The sequence below is a fragment of the Octodon degus genome, unplaced genomic scaffold (genome assembly GCF_000260255.1).
Source record: "Octodon degus isolate 3935 unplaced genomic scaffold, OctDeg1.0 scaffold00036, whole genome shotgun sequence".
In the NCBI taxonomy this organism is placed as follows: domain Eukaryota; kingdom Metazoa; phylum Chordata; class Mammalia; order Rodentia; family Octodontidae; genus Octodon; species Octodon degus.
In genome coordinates, this window is record NW_004524612.1 from 2109803 (window position 1) to 2126163 (window position 16361).

Genomic DNA, 16361 nt, shown 5'->3' on the forward strand with positions numbered 1-16361 from the left:
TACTCCTTTCTACTTTGAGAATTCTAATTATATGAATATAAGTTTCTTGGTTTTGACACAGTGAACCATTATGACTGATCTGTAAATTCTTTCTTCATTTTTATTTTGGACAATTTTTATTGTTATATTCATTTATGTTTGTAAATAAGTTATTTTCAATTTGCAATCTATTTTAAAAACTGCAAAAATGTATTACTAGCCATCTTTCTTTTTTTTTTTTTTTTTTTTTTTTGGAACCAGGGATTCAACTCAGGCCCTTGTGCTTGCCAGGGAAGCACCTATCCCACTGAGCCATCTCCCCAGCCCTAGACATTTGCCTTGTAGCTGCTGCACTGATAGAACATTCCTTGTACACTTTCTGGTGGCTTGTGGCATGCTCCAAGGGTTGTAGAATTCTGTGTATCCATTTGTATTTGTGTGTGTGTGTGTGTGTGTGTGTGTGTGTGTGTGTGTGTGTGTGTGTGTTTTAGGGAAGGGTCTACAGGGTGTTCAGGGTCTCACTACTATATCGGACTCGTAGTGATCTGCATGTTTACTGCCTCCCAAGAGCTGGGATTACAGGCTCGCACCACCACACCCAGTCTCAATTCCCCTCTCAGCGGGTCCCAGGGGAGGGGCTGGCCAGCATGGCAGGCCTGGGGATCAAACTCTGGGCCTCTGCGCCTGCCTGCAGGTGCTTCGATGTCATTCTTTGATGACCTCCTTGCCCTGCGATTCTTTGCCATGGTCCTTAACCACCACACATCTGCAACCAACCACTTTGCGCGGCTTTCCCTCAGGTCACTTTTACAGAGGCCTACCCATTCCCCGAGTTTCTTGTCCTTGTCAGCCTTAATTAGGTTGATCTGGTGCTCAGCCCAAAGGGCCTCCACTAACTTTACATACAAAGGCTCATCACAGTTGGATGCAAGCACGCAGAGATGGGCTTGGTGCTTGTCTAAGGCTTCAAGGCCTTCGTGGAGGAGGGCGGTCTTCAGCGCCTCTCGTAAAGCAGCATTGACGTCCATTACACCTCGGGCAGCAATGCCTTCCTCGGCCATGGCAGCGGGTTGCAGGTGAAGCCGAATCGTGAACACACCCAGGCCTCCGCCTCCGCGCGACTCGGCGGCGGCAGGGAAAGAGTGTATATCCATTTGGGATGTGGAAGATGTTTCAGCTGCCCAATGTCAAGGTCTGGGGCACTCGACACACGTGCCAACAGAGAGGGCTCCATGTACCTGCTGCGGCCTCCCTGCCATGGATTCGCCACCACTGCCCTAGACCCCGTCTTAAAAAAGGAGCTGAAGGCGGTGGCGCCGAATTGGTGGAAGAGACCTGAGGGCTCTTTTCCTGCGCGACTCTCCAACTCCTCTCTCTTTTCTCCGAGACCTGTCTAGAACCTCCTGTCCCAGCGTGGTTGAAAATTTGATTGGTGACTTTTATCTGGCACCCCAGTCTCTGTCTCCTTCCCCTTGGTCGTGTTGTTGGCTGGACAGTTCCAGGAGAGGAATGCGAGAGAACCGAGTAAGGCAGAGCCAGCCGGGTCCCATGTGGACTGCTGTGCAGTGTCCCTCCAGGACCAGAGGGGCCTGCCCGTGCCAGGAGCTTCGTGGAGGGAGAGGCTCAGGCCTTGGAATGCACGAGGAGACGGCCCCGGGGACCTCTGACAAGGAAAGGGATGCTTGCCAGGCAGGCTCATTTGCTGCTCAGCTCTCTCTCCCGCTCAATTGTGCTTTTGAGAAGCATGTTTTGCAAGGCGTGGTGGTGCAGGGCTGTAACTCCGGAAATCTGGGAGACTGAGGGAGACTGACTGAACGTTCCGGTCTAGCCTAGGCAATATGATGATTTAGCAAGACCCTCTCCCAAAAAGTCAAAAGGGAGCTAGGTCGAGGTGGGGCACACTTGTCATCCTAGCAATGTACTCTGGAAGGCTGAGGCAGGATGATCTCAAATTCAAGCACAGCCTGCGAGTTCAGCAACAGAATGAGAGCCTCCTTTTTTTTTTTTTTTTTTTTTAGAATAAATCAATAAGTGCTGAAAATGTAGCAACCCGAGGCAGACAAAAAAGATGAATTTTTAGTCATCAATTATAAATTCCAATTCACCAAATGGATAATCTTCTCTCTCCCCTATTCCTCACCCCAGCCCCTCTGAAACAAGGTCTCACTATGTAGTGCAGGCTGGCCTTAACTCTTGGCGATCTTCCTGCTTCAGCCTCCCAAGTGCTGGGATTACAGGCATGTGTCACCATGACAGACTAGGACAATCTTAAAAACTAAACTGCTTTCCAGAATTCTGCATTTCAATTCCACACGTCAAAGAACGCTTTCCTTTTGCAAATTGGAAGGGGACCAAGAGATGAGGGTGGTAACATTGTGTGATGTTAATTGTGTGATGAACCACAATTAATATAATCATTATGTACTACAAACACATGCTAATAAAAGTACACAGGGCCGGCCGGATAGCTCAGCGGACTAAAGTGCCTGCTTAGGCGGAGCACAGCAGCCGGAATTTGATCGCAGCATGCCCTGCCGGCTGCACCCTGCCCCCTCCAGGGGTCAAGCTAAGACTGCGATTGAGACTGGATGTGGTGGTGTGTGCCTGTAATCCCCAGCACTCAGGAGGCTGAGATAAGTGGATCCTTGTGAGTTCAAGACTAGCCTGAGAAAAAAGTGAAAAATCAAAACACTTTTTCTCTTTCCAAGAGTAGTGGATGACATTTTTTTTTCAACTGTTTTACTGAGCATGATTAAAATCATGGCTTCAGCTGGGAATGGTGGCACATGCCTGTAATCTCAGCACTTTTGAGGCTGAAGCAGGAGGATCAGAAATTGCAACACTGCATAGGCAACTACTGATTTAATTTTTTAAAAAAACAGGGTCTCAGTGTTTTAATTTGACCCTGCCTCGAAATAATAATAATGATAAGAAAATAGGGCTAGAGTGTTGCCCAGTACCTAGGCCCTGGGTTCACTTCTCAGGACTGAAAGCAGTATCATTGACTGGAGAAAAAGCAACATGTAGGGAGGGGGCAGGGCGAGGTCATTTGGAGGCTCCAATGGAGGTGTCTTGGACTCAACACTTACGGGGTCCCAGGCTGCAAGAGTGGAGGTTAGTTCCATCGTGGGGCACAGCCCTGAGGAGCGACCAGAGGGAGCTCAGGGTGCCTGCAGGGTTGGCCAAGGCTCTGACTCCAACAGGCCAGCAGCGACCGGGGTCCAAGGGTCTGTGGGGCGGGGCCTCAAGGCTCCTCCCTGTCCATTTGGAGTTCCAGGTGTCCCGGTCCACCTGTGCAGCCTGGAGATGGCGCAGGACGTCACTGCAGGCTGCAGAGCAACACACCTAGGTCACGAGGGCCTATGTAGCCCTCAGACCTGCAGCATCCCCACCAGCAAGGCCCAAGGGAAAGGATTCTCAGAAGATTCGCTGGGTTCTGACCTGGGCCATGCCCCGCCCACCTGGCTTGGAACAGCCAATCATCGTCCTCCAAACCCGCCCATGATAGGGCGGAGCCTCCAGTCCTGTGGGCGGGGTCTGGCCTTGGTCAACCCTGCAGGCATCCAGAGGTGCCAGCTCTAGGTGCCCCGGCCCTTCCCACGCAGCAGAGCGGGCTGAGCTGCAGGGAGCCCGGGGTCGTCCCACACCCACGCCTGTGGGCACATCCTGCTATTTGAACTCTGTCATGGTTTATGGTGTTGATTGTCTCCTCAGTGCTGGTAGCCCGAGTCTTGCCTAATTGCCCCAACTGGGTGGAATTGGCGCTCCTGGGGAGATGGCTCAGTGGAATAAGCACTTCCCTGGCAAGCGCAAGGGCCTGAGTTCAATCTTAGGTTCTACAAAAAGAACTCCTGGGGATCCAGCCCCGGCTTGTTGTCTTGTGGGCAGACTTGTGAGCCGAGCCCAGAGCCTCACACAACAGGAGGGCTCACAACAGTGAGGCATCGAGCGTCATCCAGTAGTGTGACATGAGGCCTGCGGGAACACTGGGACCTAAGACGCAGCTGCCAGTGTGTCGAAGGGACGCTGTGGGATGAAGCCATTTGCCAGGATTTCTTTCTCCTTGCTCTGCCAGGGGTTGAACTGCAAGGCTCAATCCCCTGAGCTGCATGTCCTAGTGCTTTCTGAGACGTCTCGATACAATTGCTCAGGGTGGCCTCAAACTACTGACCCTCACTGCTGCCTCCCAAGCGCTGGGATCACCGGCATCCACCACCTTGCCTCCTTTCAGATATCCCGGTTTTCTGTGTTGCTGATCAAATCCAGAGCCTCACACATTACTCTACCTTTGAGACACAAACTTAACTCAGGAATGATTTACAGTACAGAGGATTAAACCCTGCTCCTCACACATACTGAGTAAGTGCTCTGCTACTGACCTGTATCCACTGTGACACAGAAGGAGGTGAGCCGGGTGGCATACACCTCTCGGTGCCCAGAAGGCTGATGCAGGACGGTGGCTGTTCAGTGCAAGGCTGGCTTCAACTAGTGACACTCTTGTGGAAAAAAAACCCAACACTCCCTAAGAAATCCACTTGTCAGGTATAGTGGTGCACATCTGTAATCCCTGCAATTTTCAGGAGGCTGAGACAGTAGAATCTGTTAAAGACCACCCTGGGTTATACAGGTTACATAGTGAGTTCAAAGTCAGTCTGCAGGGGACAGGGAGATAGTTCAGTAGAACAAGCCCTTGCCTGGCGAGGGCCTGAGTTCAATCCCCAGTTCCACACACACACACACACACACACACACACACAGAACATTTCCAAAGAATATACTTAAGTCATGCATTAAAGCTCAAATTTGTAATCTCAGCTATTTGAAGGGTATTTAGTGACATTGTCTCAAAGTTGAAAGGACTCAGATTCAGTAGTACATTGCTCCTAGGTTCATTTCCAAGTACTGGGAAAAAGAAAAAAAAAAAAAAAAAAAAAACTATTCTCAAGTTAATCTAATGTAAATGACAATTGCAAGTGCCTACTTAGGCAGAGTGCAGCGGCCAGGGTTTGATTCCTGGCTTGCCGTGCTGGCCCTGCCCCAGGGTGCACTGAGCTGGGGACTGAGACTAGGCATGGTGGGGCAAGCCTGTAATCCCAGAGTTTGGGAGGCTGAAAACAGAAGAATCACTGAGTATGATCTACATAGAGACTGTGTCCTAAATACAGGGAAAAAAAAAATGACAATTGCAAATCTACAGAGCAGAACTCTTAGGTTTCACAATTGAAAAGAGGAGAAACCCTGCATTAAGAGAAGAAACCTGAGGAGGAAAATGTGGAACTACATTCAGAATTATGAGGCCAGGTCAGGCCCTAAAATGAGCTAAGGATGGCAGCTGACCCAAGACAGAGCGCAGGGCGGTTACATGGTCAGTGTGCAAAATGAAGCCAAAACACAAGGCAGGGCTAGGGCCGCAGCTGCAGCCTAACATAAAGGGAAAGTGCCTGCCAAGCACAGACAGACCTGGTCCAACTCCCAGCACGTGAGAAAAGTTACGGAGGAATATATATGAAAACAGATGAAAGCTGAAAAGGACCATTTTTAATGAGCAAATGTCCAGGAATGCTTGTGTTTAGTACAGGCTTATTAATTCTTAAAAGGAAAGTAAGGCAATGATATAGAAACACGTGAATGTAGTTTTATTGGCAAGTACTAGAGTAATACATTCAGTTAAGACAGACATATTCCAAATATTTTATCTGGAAACCTCCAGTAGGACCCCCCTCCCCCATTTATCAAATGGTAGGCACGTTACATTTTTTCAGAACCTGCTCAAACACACAAAAATTATCCGAGTAATTACAGTAAAAACTGAAGAAAAAAACTGACTACATCTATTTGAAATTGCTAACTGGTTATGTCCAATAATCAGGAAAAAAATAAAGATTTCCAATAGCTCATCTTTTTTTTTTTTTTTTGTGGAGCCAGGGATTGAACTCAGGCCCTTAAGCGCTTATTCAACTGAGCTATTTCCCCAGCCCCTTAGCTCATCATTCTGAATCTGTTACTGTACAGATTCTAAGGGGTCGTGACTCAGTTCCAGTGTAGAAATAAGGCCAGAGAGCTCCTCCAAAATAATCACTGAAAGTATACATCAGAGATCTATCATTCAAATTGTAAAAAGAAACCTCACCCATTTCACAGTCTAAAAAAATGCCAATCTTAGTAGGTATTACTTTGGGCAGAAGATTAATTTTCTTAGGACCAAATGCAATGTAACTGGTGTGACCACAACGCCCAATCCCCCACAATCCTTCCTTCACTACAAAGGGCTGGTTCTGAGCCTTCTTCCTCCGGGGCAGAGCCTCAGTGCAGACGCCCAGGATCCACTCGGGCTTGTCTTTCACCTCCACCTCCCAGTACTGCCTACCAGAGCTGTACCCCTTGGAGCCCAGCACAGCTGGCCACATATAAAACTTTTTTGGGCTATGAGGTAATTTTTGCATATTTCCGTAACGCACACTTTTCCTATCTTCTGAGATAAGAAGTTTGCGATGTGCTGTTTCAGGATCAAGAAGTAGATCTACATGAAATTGCTTGATAATTTTGTTTAGTCCAGAATACTGTGGAGGGAGCCTGTATGTATAATCTTTGAACTGGAATAAAAACATTTCAGGGCATTTTAAACTTCTGCATCTGTGGTAGACACTCTTGACACTTGCCAGCAATTCCATTTCTGATTTCACAAACTTGCTCTCTATCTCCCTTAATAGACATTTTGATGCAGAGGCGTGATCTGAAGCCTCTGCCAGGTTTTCATTTAGTTTTTCTAAAATCTCCCTCTCTTCATCTTCTAACTGCCTAAGGGTAGTCTCTTGCTCATTTTGAAGAAATAGTGAAAACTGCTCAAATTCACACTTTATTTCTTCTCTCCTCTGTTCTATCTTTTTCTTAAGCTCCACTGATTTTCCAGTCTGCATAATAATCACCTTTTCAATCTGTTCCACTTTCTCCTTCCAGAGCTCAATGTGCTTCTCTAGCTGTTTCCTATGATAGACTGCAGCCTTCTCTATGGGCCAGATATAGTGCTGATGGTGATCAGTGGAGAAACTGCACTGTGGACACAAAACCTCCAGGTCCTTCTGGCAGAAAAGAGTCACAACCTGCTTGTGCTTCTCACATATGATGCTCCCTTCCTGCCTTTTTCTCTTACTCCTTCTTATTGGTAGTAGTTTAGCCACTTCAGTCAAACTACCTAGCTGGAAATTGTTCTGCAATTTCCTTTGTGGACAGAGATAATGGCAAAAAGGGCAGGGGAAATAGCCCTTTTGATCCTTCCAGGCTTCAGTGATGCAGGCGAGGCAGAAGTTATGCCCACAGTAGATTGTCACTGGGTTTCTCAAGTACCCCCGACAGATGGGACAGCTGGCCTCCACCTGGAGGTCTGTTAAAGTTGCTGCCAGCTCCATGGAACTTAAAAAAGGCAGTGGGCAAGGAAATGCTTCTTTATAAGCCTGGATTCAGAACGTACAGCCCAGGAAGCAGGGGGTGTCCTTTTCTAGACCACCTCAAACACCAACCGGCGCCCAGCTCTACTGGCCTCCAAGAGCCTGTTTAACCTGCTACGCCTAAGCTTCCAAGTCTGCACCTAGCAACGCCCTGGTGCCTGCACCCTACTTCGTATCCGCGCACATCAGCTAGGTGGCTGCTCTTCCTGCTCAATCCTCCGAAGTCAGCTTCACAGTTCTTATTCAAGACCGTAACCCCAGGTCCAAACAAGGAATTGTTCCTGTGATAAGAAAGAAGTTTCAGTTAATGCTGATTCTATAATCACAAGTGTATGAAAGCATTCATACAAGTCATTAGCTTAAGTGTTAAATTAGGTACAATAAAATCATTATAGACAAAAAAAATATTCTTAGGAGATACACAGAGAAAAATAGAAGCACTACCTGTTGGATGGCATCAATTCACTCCCCCTCCCTCGTTTCTTGGGTCTTTTTGAGATAGGGTCTTGCTATGAAGTTCAAGCTGGCTTTGATCTCACCTTGTAGCCTAGGCTGGTCTTGAACTCTCAAACATCCTCCTGCCTCAGCCTCCTGAGTGCTGGGATTACAGGTGTGTGCCACCATGGAGCAGCAATTGACTTTCATAATGCCCAACAACTAAATATACCAAGTGTGGTGGTGAATGCCTATACTCTCAGTACTCAGGAGGCCGAGGCAGGATAATCACCGTGAGGCAGGGGTAAGACTGGACTACAAAGTGAGTTCCAAGCCAGCCTGAACTGCACAGCAGGACCCAATCCCAAAGATTAAAAAAAAAAAAAAGGCACCCCCCTACACCCTACACATGTAGCAAAAGGATAACAATTGGTGACATCAACCGGAAAGATGTTTAAGCAAAAGGAGTTCCTTCCAGTGTGCAAGCCATCTACCTGTGAATGCAATATTCTTCCCTTTCTCCCTCTCTGGACAGCTTTCCCCAGCACCAGGCCCTTCTCACTGAGCTATAGCCTCAGTGTTGCTTTCTTTTTTTTTATTCCATTTTATACCCTGAAAGGGTCCTTGCTGTGTCAAGAGCTGCCCCGGCTGGCCCTGACTGCAAATCTCCCGAGTATAAGGTTACTGATATGTACACTAGACTTGGCTATTAGGAAACATTTTCTCAACCCTTTCAGTTCTTTCTTCCTTACAATGAATAATATAACATGCCCAGTTCTGACAAATGAAACTGGTTCTGTCTTGGTGATCGAGCACTTTTTTTACTACAAAGATTTTTTCTTCATGCCAGCAGAAAACAAAACAAAAAGCTATGATAGTGCAAGGAGTTTTCCTGTACAAATTATGCCTACAGAAAAGGCTTGACTATGTGTTGGCCCTGTCTGTACAGGCAAAGCTATCAGAGCAATAGGTGATGAGAAGCTGTACTTCTGCAGGGGCAACACTTATAACCCTGTCTGCTTAGGGGGCCAAGTCAAGAGGATTGCAAGCATGAGGCGAGCCTGGGAAACCTAATGTGACCTTTTCAAAGTGAAATTGAGCCAGGGATGTAGCTTTGTGTCACAGCACATGCCTGGCACTCATGAGCTTGTGACACAAAAAAAGATAAACGCTACTAAGAGGATCTCAGATTTGAATCCTGGTTCAACTACTTACTGTGTGATTTAAAATCCAAGTATCTTCTTAAAATCTTTCATTGACATATAAAATAAAAATAATCCTTTTGATACTATAATAGTATACCAATGGTAGTTAGCCTTTGGTTACTTTCTTAGCCAGAGGTACTTTCTGTTAGAAACACTGGAATATGGATCCAGTAAGGTCTATATGCCGCATGTTTATTTTTGTCCTTTTGAAACAGGGTCTCACTATGCAGTTCAGGATGGCCCTGAATTCACATGATCTTCCTGCCTCAGCATCCACAGTGCTGAATTATAGGTATGTACTGTACCACCATGCCCAGCCTTCTTCATACTTTAACTTGGGGCTCCATACTTGCTAGACAAGCACTATATCAGCTACATCCTCGGGTTTTTAAGATTGCATTTTGAGAGTTTCATTAATTGGCTCTAAGCACCTTTGAATTTGAGATCTTCTAGCTTCTGGAATGCTTGGTATTACAGGCATGTGTCACTATGCCCTACTGCACTGACAGACTTAAATGACAGTTAAAGATTTAATCAGTTCAAAAGTAAAAAAAAAAAAAAAAAAAAAAAAAAAGCTTGTAGGTCCCAGCAGCCCATGCCTGTAACCCCAGCACTATGGCTGATTGAAGACCCAAGTTCAAGGCCAGCTTGGGTTACAGAATCCAAAGTCAGCCTGAATAATGAGACCCAGTGTCAAAAAACCTCGAACCAACCAGTCAAACAACAACATCACATAAGCAAGGACAAAGTTTCCCACTTTTAGCTTACCATTAATAGCCCTTTGTGTTTCATTGTCTTCATCTGAGAATGAACTCCTAACAGACTTGGCTTTGAAGAAAAGGCATAAACTACTTATTGCTTAGACCACTCCATCATTCTCTCCTCAGACTGTATTTTTTGAACACAAAGTTCCAAGCACATGCTCTTTACTAAGGTTCACTAAACATCAGACACTATGCTATGGACTTTCCATGCAGGTACGGATTCAAGTGAATGATCAGAACAACTCCATATGCTAGGAGTTACTATCCTCAAAGTTGTAAAAGCTGAACCTACCAAGAACTTAAATGCTTATCTTTGGCAAATTAGTAAATGCATTCTCACAGAACTGTAGCCATCTTTCTATGTCTACATCACTTATTTGGAAGCAGAAAAAATGGACCGATTCATTTTGGCACTGTTAACAGTAAGAATAAATACAAAATGAGAGGTAGGAATACCAAAGGGCTGCCAAATAGTTCAGCAGATTAAAGGGCCTGCAAGCAGGTACAGGGGTCAGGAGTTGATCTCAGGGCCTGTCTTGCTGGCCTTGCCCCTGGGGCACACTGAGATAGCAATTGAAACTGGGCAAGGCAGCACACACCTGTAATCCCAACTCTTGGGAAGCTGTATACAGGTGGATCACTAGAGTATGACCTACTAGTGAGACCCTGAACACCCTGTAGAACCTTCCCTAAAATACAAAAAAGGAATACCTGACACAGCTGTGCTTTCCTCCACCCCTGCTACCTAACTAGTTAAAAACACTTGGCTAAATGAGTTTAAGAAAGTACAGAAGTGGGACCAGGGAGATGGCTCAGTAGAGGAAGTGCTTGCCTGGCAAGCACATGGGCCTGAGTTCAATGGGGGGGGGAGCACAAATATAATGAAACATAATATGCCATAATCCCTGATATTTCACATATGCATGACAAGAAAGTTCACATGCCTATGTTATACAACCTAAAAACTCATACATACCTTGCCAAACGCACATATAGTTAGTCCTGCATGTCCTCAGGAACAGAATCTGAAGATTCAACCAAACTAGGACTGAAATATTGGGGAAAAAGAGCACTTGTAGTGAACATGTAGGTTTTCTTCTGATTATTATGTCTTAAGTAAAATAGAGCAACAATTATTTACATACAATTCATGCTATATACTATGTTTATTTTAAGCAATCCAGATGATTCGAAGTATATAGGAGGAGTGTGATGCTTGTATTAGAATTCTACACCATTTTACAGAAGGGATTTGTGCATGGAAGGATTTTTGTATCCAAATGGGGTTTTGGAACCACACCCTGTGGATACCTATGGACAACTACACTTCTATTAAACCATGTTATATCTCATTAAGTTATATGAGGTGGAATCAAAATATACAATGCTAAAATTAAACAGTAAAACACATATTGCCATTAATCTCCCTCAGAACACACTTAACCCATAATTCTTGCCACTTCTAAAGCAGTTCTGGAAGTTCTCTTTCATTTCATGAGTGTCTTTGATAGGTATAGTTAAAAATACAGTGAGTGTTGGAGCCAAGTGCTGCCTAAGGGAAAAGTAGATGACAGAAAAATGACAGCACATCCTTGTCTACACCTGTTCACCAGATCTGACTGCCAAAAGTGCATCAGGAAGAGGCACAGTCAAGGAAGGGGTAAGAATGTTCTTTTTTTTTTTTGGCAGAACCAGGGATTGAACTCAGGCCCTTGAATCAACCGCTTTCCAGACAAGCGCTTATTCTACTGAGCCATCTCCTTGGCTCCAACGGGTAAGAATGTTCAAGGTAAGGAGTATTTTGGGAAGGTTAACTGCAATGTATCTATTCTTGTAATACATTTTAAAAAACTGAAAACGTATTTGTGACCACTTTGTGAAAAGTACATATAAATTTGTTTATATATACATATAAATGTATATTATATATACACATTATAATACAGATAGGTATATTTTCACTATGTAGCCCAGGATGGTCTTAAACTGGCAGTGATCCACCTCCCTCAACCTCCTAAGTGCTGGAACTGCAGGTGTGTACCACCATTCCTGGCATGTAAATGTATATTTACTTACATGCTACATACTCTGATGTTAATCAACCTAAGAGCTGCTGTCTCATCTAGATGCTGAATCCTTAGTGATTAGTCCAAGTGTTCATGTCCCCACAGGCTTGGTGTTAAGTGTGCTCCAAGAAAATCACACTGAGGAACGAGAAGAGGGACAGAGTTTCAAAATAAATCTTTATTTTTTAATTAAAAATATTCAACATGTACAAATTCTAAAACAGAACCACCACAAAAGAAGCACAATGTCTCTTAAAAACCACTCACTCTGCCCACACTATGTGTGGTTACCATGATTAAAATATATAAAATAAGGGGCCGGGAAGAAGGCTCAGTAGACTAAGCACTTCCCTGGCAAGTGCAAGGGTCTGAGTTAAATCCTTGGTTCTGCCAATAAATAAATAAATACAAAAAAATAAATATACTTGACTCTCAGGGTGGAACCCAGGCCTGTGCCAGGTTAATGCTCACTCCCCAGTGAGCCACATACTCCGGGCCTTAATCCATTCTGGAGACAAGGTTTTGCTATGTAGCCCAGGCTGCCCTGAACTCACCCAAAGAGTTCAACAGACACAGAATGCTGAATTGGGGGGATGTTGCAGAGAATGGTCAAAAAAACTGAGACTGAAGAACTTTTAAGAATCCCACCCAGTGTCATACAACTGACAAACTGTGGAGCAAGACTGAAAAAATTATAAAGCCGCAAAAATACATAGTACTACTATGGATAACCACTAAGAAGATAACAATGTACAAAGTATTGATTATCAAAACTGTCCTATTAATTAGCTGTGAAACTGTCTTATTCACATTTATTTCTCAAAAAAATACATAGTATTTTTCTTAAAAAAGGAAGCATGCACAAAAAGGGCTCTATACTCAAACTAAATAAGTCAGACCAACATATGTAAACATGAATTATCTCCCTAGTGTAAGAACTTGAAAGAGTAAATAAAATCTGAAAGGTACAACAGATACTGTGAAAGGAAAAGAAACTGCTCCAAAGCAATAGCTAAGATGATTGTAGTACTAGTTTCCTTTTTTTTTTTTTATTTTTATTTTAGGGAAGGGTCTACAAGTTGTTCAGGGTCTCACTACTACAGACTTGTAGTGATCCGCCTGTTTACAGCCTCCCAAGAGTGGGGATTACAGGTGTGCAGCACCACACCCAGTCTCGCTGTCTCAGTGTACCCTGAGGGTGTGGCCAACGCGGCAGGTCCAGGGCTTGAACTCCTAGCCCCTGCTTGCAGGGTCTTTAATCCGCTGAGCTATTTCGCCAGCCCTCTATTGGCTTTTTGAAAGGAGCAGTTAATGCTTAAAATTTTTATTTTGGCCAATTTTACGTGGTTATATATCTGGTAATGTGAACAACTGCTTTGCAGACAAAAATATGCACTATAAGAACCGTTGTCACAGGGCTGAGGAGATAGCTCAGTGGCTTATGTGCCTCCAGAGTTTGATTCCTGGCACCAAAAAACCAAAACAAAGCAAAATGTTGTTGAATACCTAGAACAGAGAGTGGCTCTAGCACCTGGACATCAGATCCTCCAGGGCCTACTGCGCTGCCCACTCCCAAGCATACACACCAGTCTTCTCTACCTCTCAGTATCATGACACAACAAGAACAGAGAAGAGAAGCCCTGCAGGTGCTGTCACTACTTTCTCCACTTCAAACTAATCCACTTCAAACTAACCGTGTCTTACCTCCTGGATAGACAGAGGTGCCTCCAACCAATTACTAAACCAGCAGCTAAACCGGTATTTTCAAATACAAACATAAACATTTCAGTTTTCTACTTAAGAGTAATTTAATGCCCTGCACTGCTATAAGAAGCCTTAGCTTCTATCACCCAAACCTGAAGGTTGGGGTAAAAGATTGTTAGATCACGCCCCCAGTTTCGTTTCTTTTGGTTCCTCTTTTTAAGACAGGGTCTTGCTCCACAGTTCAGACTGGCGTTGAGCTCACTTCTAACCAAGGCTGGTCTCAAACTCGCTAAGATCCTCCTGCCTTAGCCTCCTGAGTGCTGGGATTACACGTATGTGCCACCATGCCCAGCTCCTCCCGTGTGTGATTCAGGTCTTTCCTTTCTTTTGCACCAGTGGTGACTCAATCCAGCACAAGTTTGACAAGCACTTTCAAGGAACACCACCAGACCCACCTTTATTTTGTGCTGGGTGAGGCAGCACATACCTGTAATCCTAGCAGCTAGGAGGCTGAGGTAGTACAATCACTGAAAGTTCATAGTCAGTCTGAAATAATATCCTGTCTTCAAAAAATATTTTTTGGGTGCCTAACTTGCAGTGGCTGGGCCAGGGAGATGGCTCAGTAGAATAAGCGCTTCCCTGGCAAATGCAAGGGCCTGAGTTTAGTCTCCAGTTCCGCCAAAGAAAATAAAAAATAAACAAAATAAATTGCACAGGCTAATCTCAAACTTTTGCTCCTCCTTGCTTTGGCCTTCAGAGTAGCTGCTATTACTGGTATTTGCCATCAGGCCCAGCTAGTTTCCAAACGATGCTGCTTGCCTGGGAATCACAATTCAAGAACTGCTGCTTTCAGGAAAATAAAAACTTAGATCTCAGACTAGCTTATTATATATTACAGACGACATTTTGTACTTGACCTATCTTTTAGCTAATGTATCCAAATCCTTTCTAGAATGCAACGTTCTTGGTGCGCTTTTGTCTTTAAGTGATGAGTAAACTAAATCTACGGCAGATCTCAGTTTTCAGCCATCATCGTAACAGATTATTTTCAACATGCCTGATCCTAAGCCCGCTCACCTGCACAACAAGCTAGTGCCTTCCTTAGTAAAACCCTCGTAAGGGGCCGCGTAAGGGGGTGCACGTCTCTACTCCCACCATGTTCGAGGCCAGCCTGGGCTACACTGTGAGTTCAAGGCCAGACCCTGGCTTACAAACACCGCAGCGAGCAAAAAGCCAGCCGCTGTTGAGGCTCAAAGGAGGCGCCTGGGCCGGTCGCGGCGGTGGCGTGCGAGCGTGGGCTCCGGGCCACGGCCACCGCTCCCGCTCCCACCGCAAACACAATCAGGCTCTGAGAAACGCAGCCACTCACTGCACATTGCACCGATACTCTGCCCAACTAAAGCTCCCACCCCGCGGCCTGCACTCTCACTCACCTCAATGAGCCGGCCCGGGAAGCCGTAGTCTGCACGGCGCCCGCCACAGGAACGGAGAGCCGCCACGGACACGCGCCGCCCGCGTCCTGGCTCACGGCGGAAGCTCGCTCGGGAGCTCCAGCTCAGCAAGCGGCAGGCCAGGCGCTGCTTGGCCTCTTTCCCGGCGCTCGGAGCTCACTGGAGATGCAGCCCGAGGCTCTGCCCAACACTCGCAGCGTAGAGAGGCAACCTCCGAGGTGCCGCGAGTGAGCGCGCCAAAGCCCAGTCAGCATGCGGCTCCCAGCTTCCCCTGCGGCAGCGCTGTGAATGATGGGAATGCGGATCTGGGCGGGAACGCGCCCGCGCATGCGCAGTGATCCTGCCTACGGTGCTCGGCGTGGGATAGCTGAGACCCGGCGGGTCCCTCGTCCCTGCGGCTTTGGCAACGTTCTCAGATCCTTTTCTTTTGTGTAGTATTGTGGCTACTCAGGCCTTTCCACTGGGCTACATCGCCAGACTTTTTTGTGGTGGTCATTTATTTCCTTGAGACAAAGAGTTTCCTCTAGGTCTTTCTAAATTGCTGTGTTGCCTAGGCAGTAATCCTCCTGTCTCGACCTTTTCAGTTTCCTATGACAATGTTTTTAGTGCGAGGAGCTACCAGGAGCTCGCAGTAAGACTGCAGGCTGGTTTTAGGTCTTCTTTTTGCGTAGCTGAGGATGGAACCCAGTGATTTGTGTGTTATGGTGGAGTACAGTACTACTAAGCCACAACTTCTGCCCAGTGGGGTGGTTTTGTGTTTTGGTTTTGAGATGGGGCCTGGCTTTGCGCTTCAAGCTGGCCTTCAACGCCCAGCAGGCTGGTTTTAGGCACACACCCGTAGTCCTAGCACTAGGGGTGGCGCTGCGGGGAGGCTGAGGCTGGAGGATCTCAGGAGTTCAAGGCAAGCCTGGGCTAAATGGAGTCCAGGCTGAACTGTCTGGGAATACCCAACAAAACATGCATACAACAACAACCTCCCAAAACCTACCCCTTCACACCCTGCTTGCTTCTCTCTCCCAGGGTGAAGAAGCAGACTGCAGGGTAGGAAAACTGCCTCAGTAGCCTGGAGGGGCAGGGTGGGAAGATGGAGGGAAGCTCACTTTGAGAATGAAGGAGGAACTGGGAGGGGTTTTGCACGGACTCACCCCACCAGGTCACTTTCCCCACTCTCTCCTCTGAAAGTGACTTGTAGGGAAAATTTAAGGAATGATTACGAATTGGTGGGACAAATGGAGGACGCTTCAATGGCTGAATAAAGAGCCTGTATGGACCCTAATAACGCTTGCAGATTGAACCCAAGGCCTTCCGGCTT

At 46.0% G+C, this 16361-nt stretch overlaps 1 protein-coding gene and 1 pseudogene across 1 annotated transcript; both read right to left on the reverse strand.

The window, feature by feature from the left end:
• Window positions 1–684: 684 nt before the first annotated feature.
• LOC101586095 lies at window positions 685–1040 on the reverse strand (annotated as a pseudogene).
• Window positions 1041–5966: 4926 nt separating this feature from the next.
• LOC101567992 (tripartite motif-containing protein 60-like) lies at window positions 5967–15244 on the reverse strand. The gene is made up of 4 exons (XM_004630718.2): window positions 15032–15244; window positions 11905–12032; window positions 10805–10876; window positions 5967–7705 (listed from the first exon to the last, which is right to left on the reverse strand). The coding sequence occupies exon 4, from the start codon at window positions 7383–7385 to the stop codon at window positions 5967–5969; it is 1419 nt and encodes a 472-aa protein (XP_004630775.1). The 5' UTR covers window positions 7386–7705; window positions 10805–10876; window positions 11905–12032; window positions 15032–15244.
• Between the last annotated feature and the right edge of the window lie 1117 nt (window positions 15245–16361).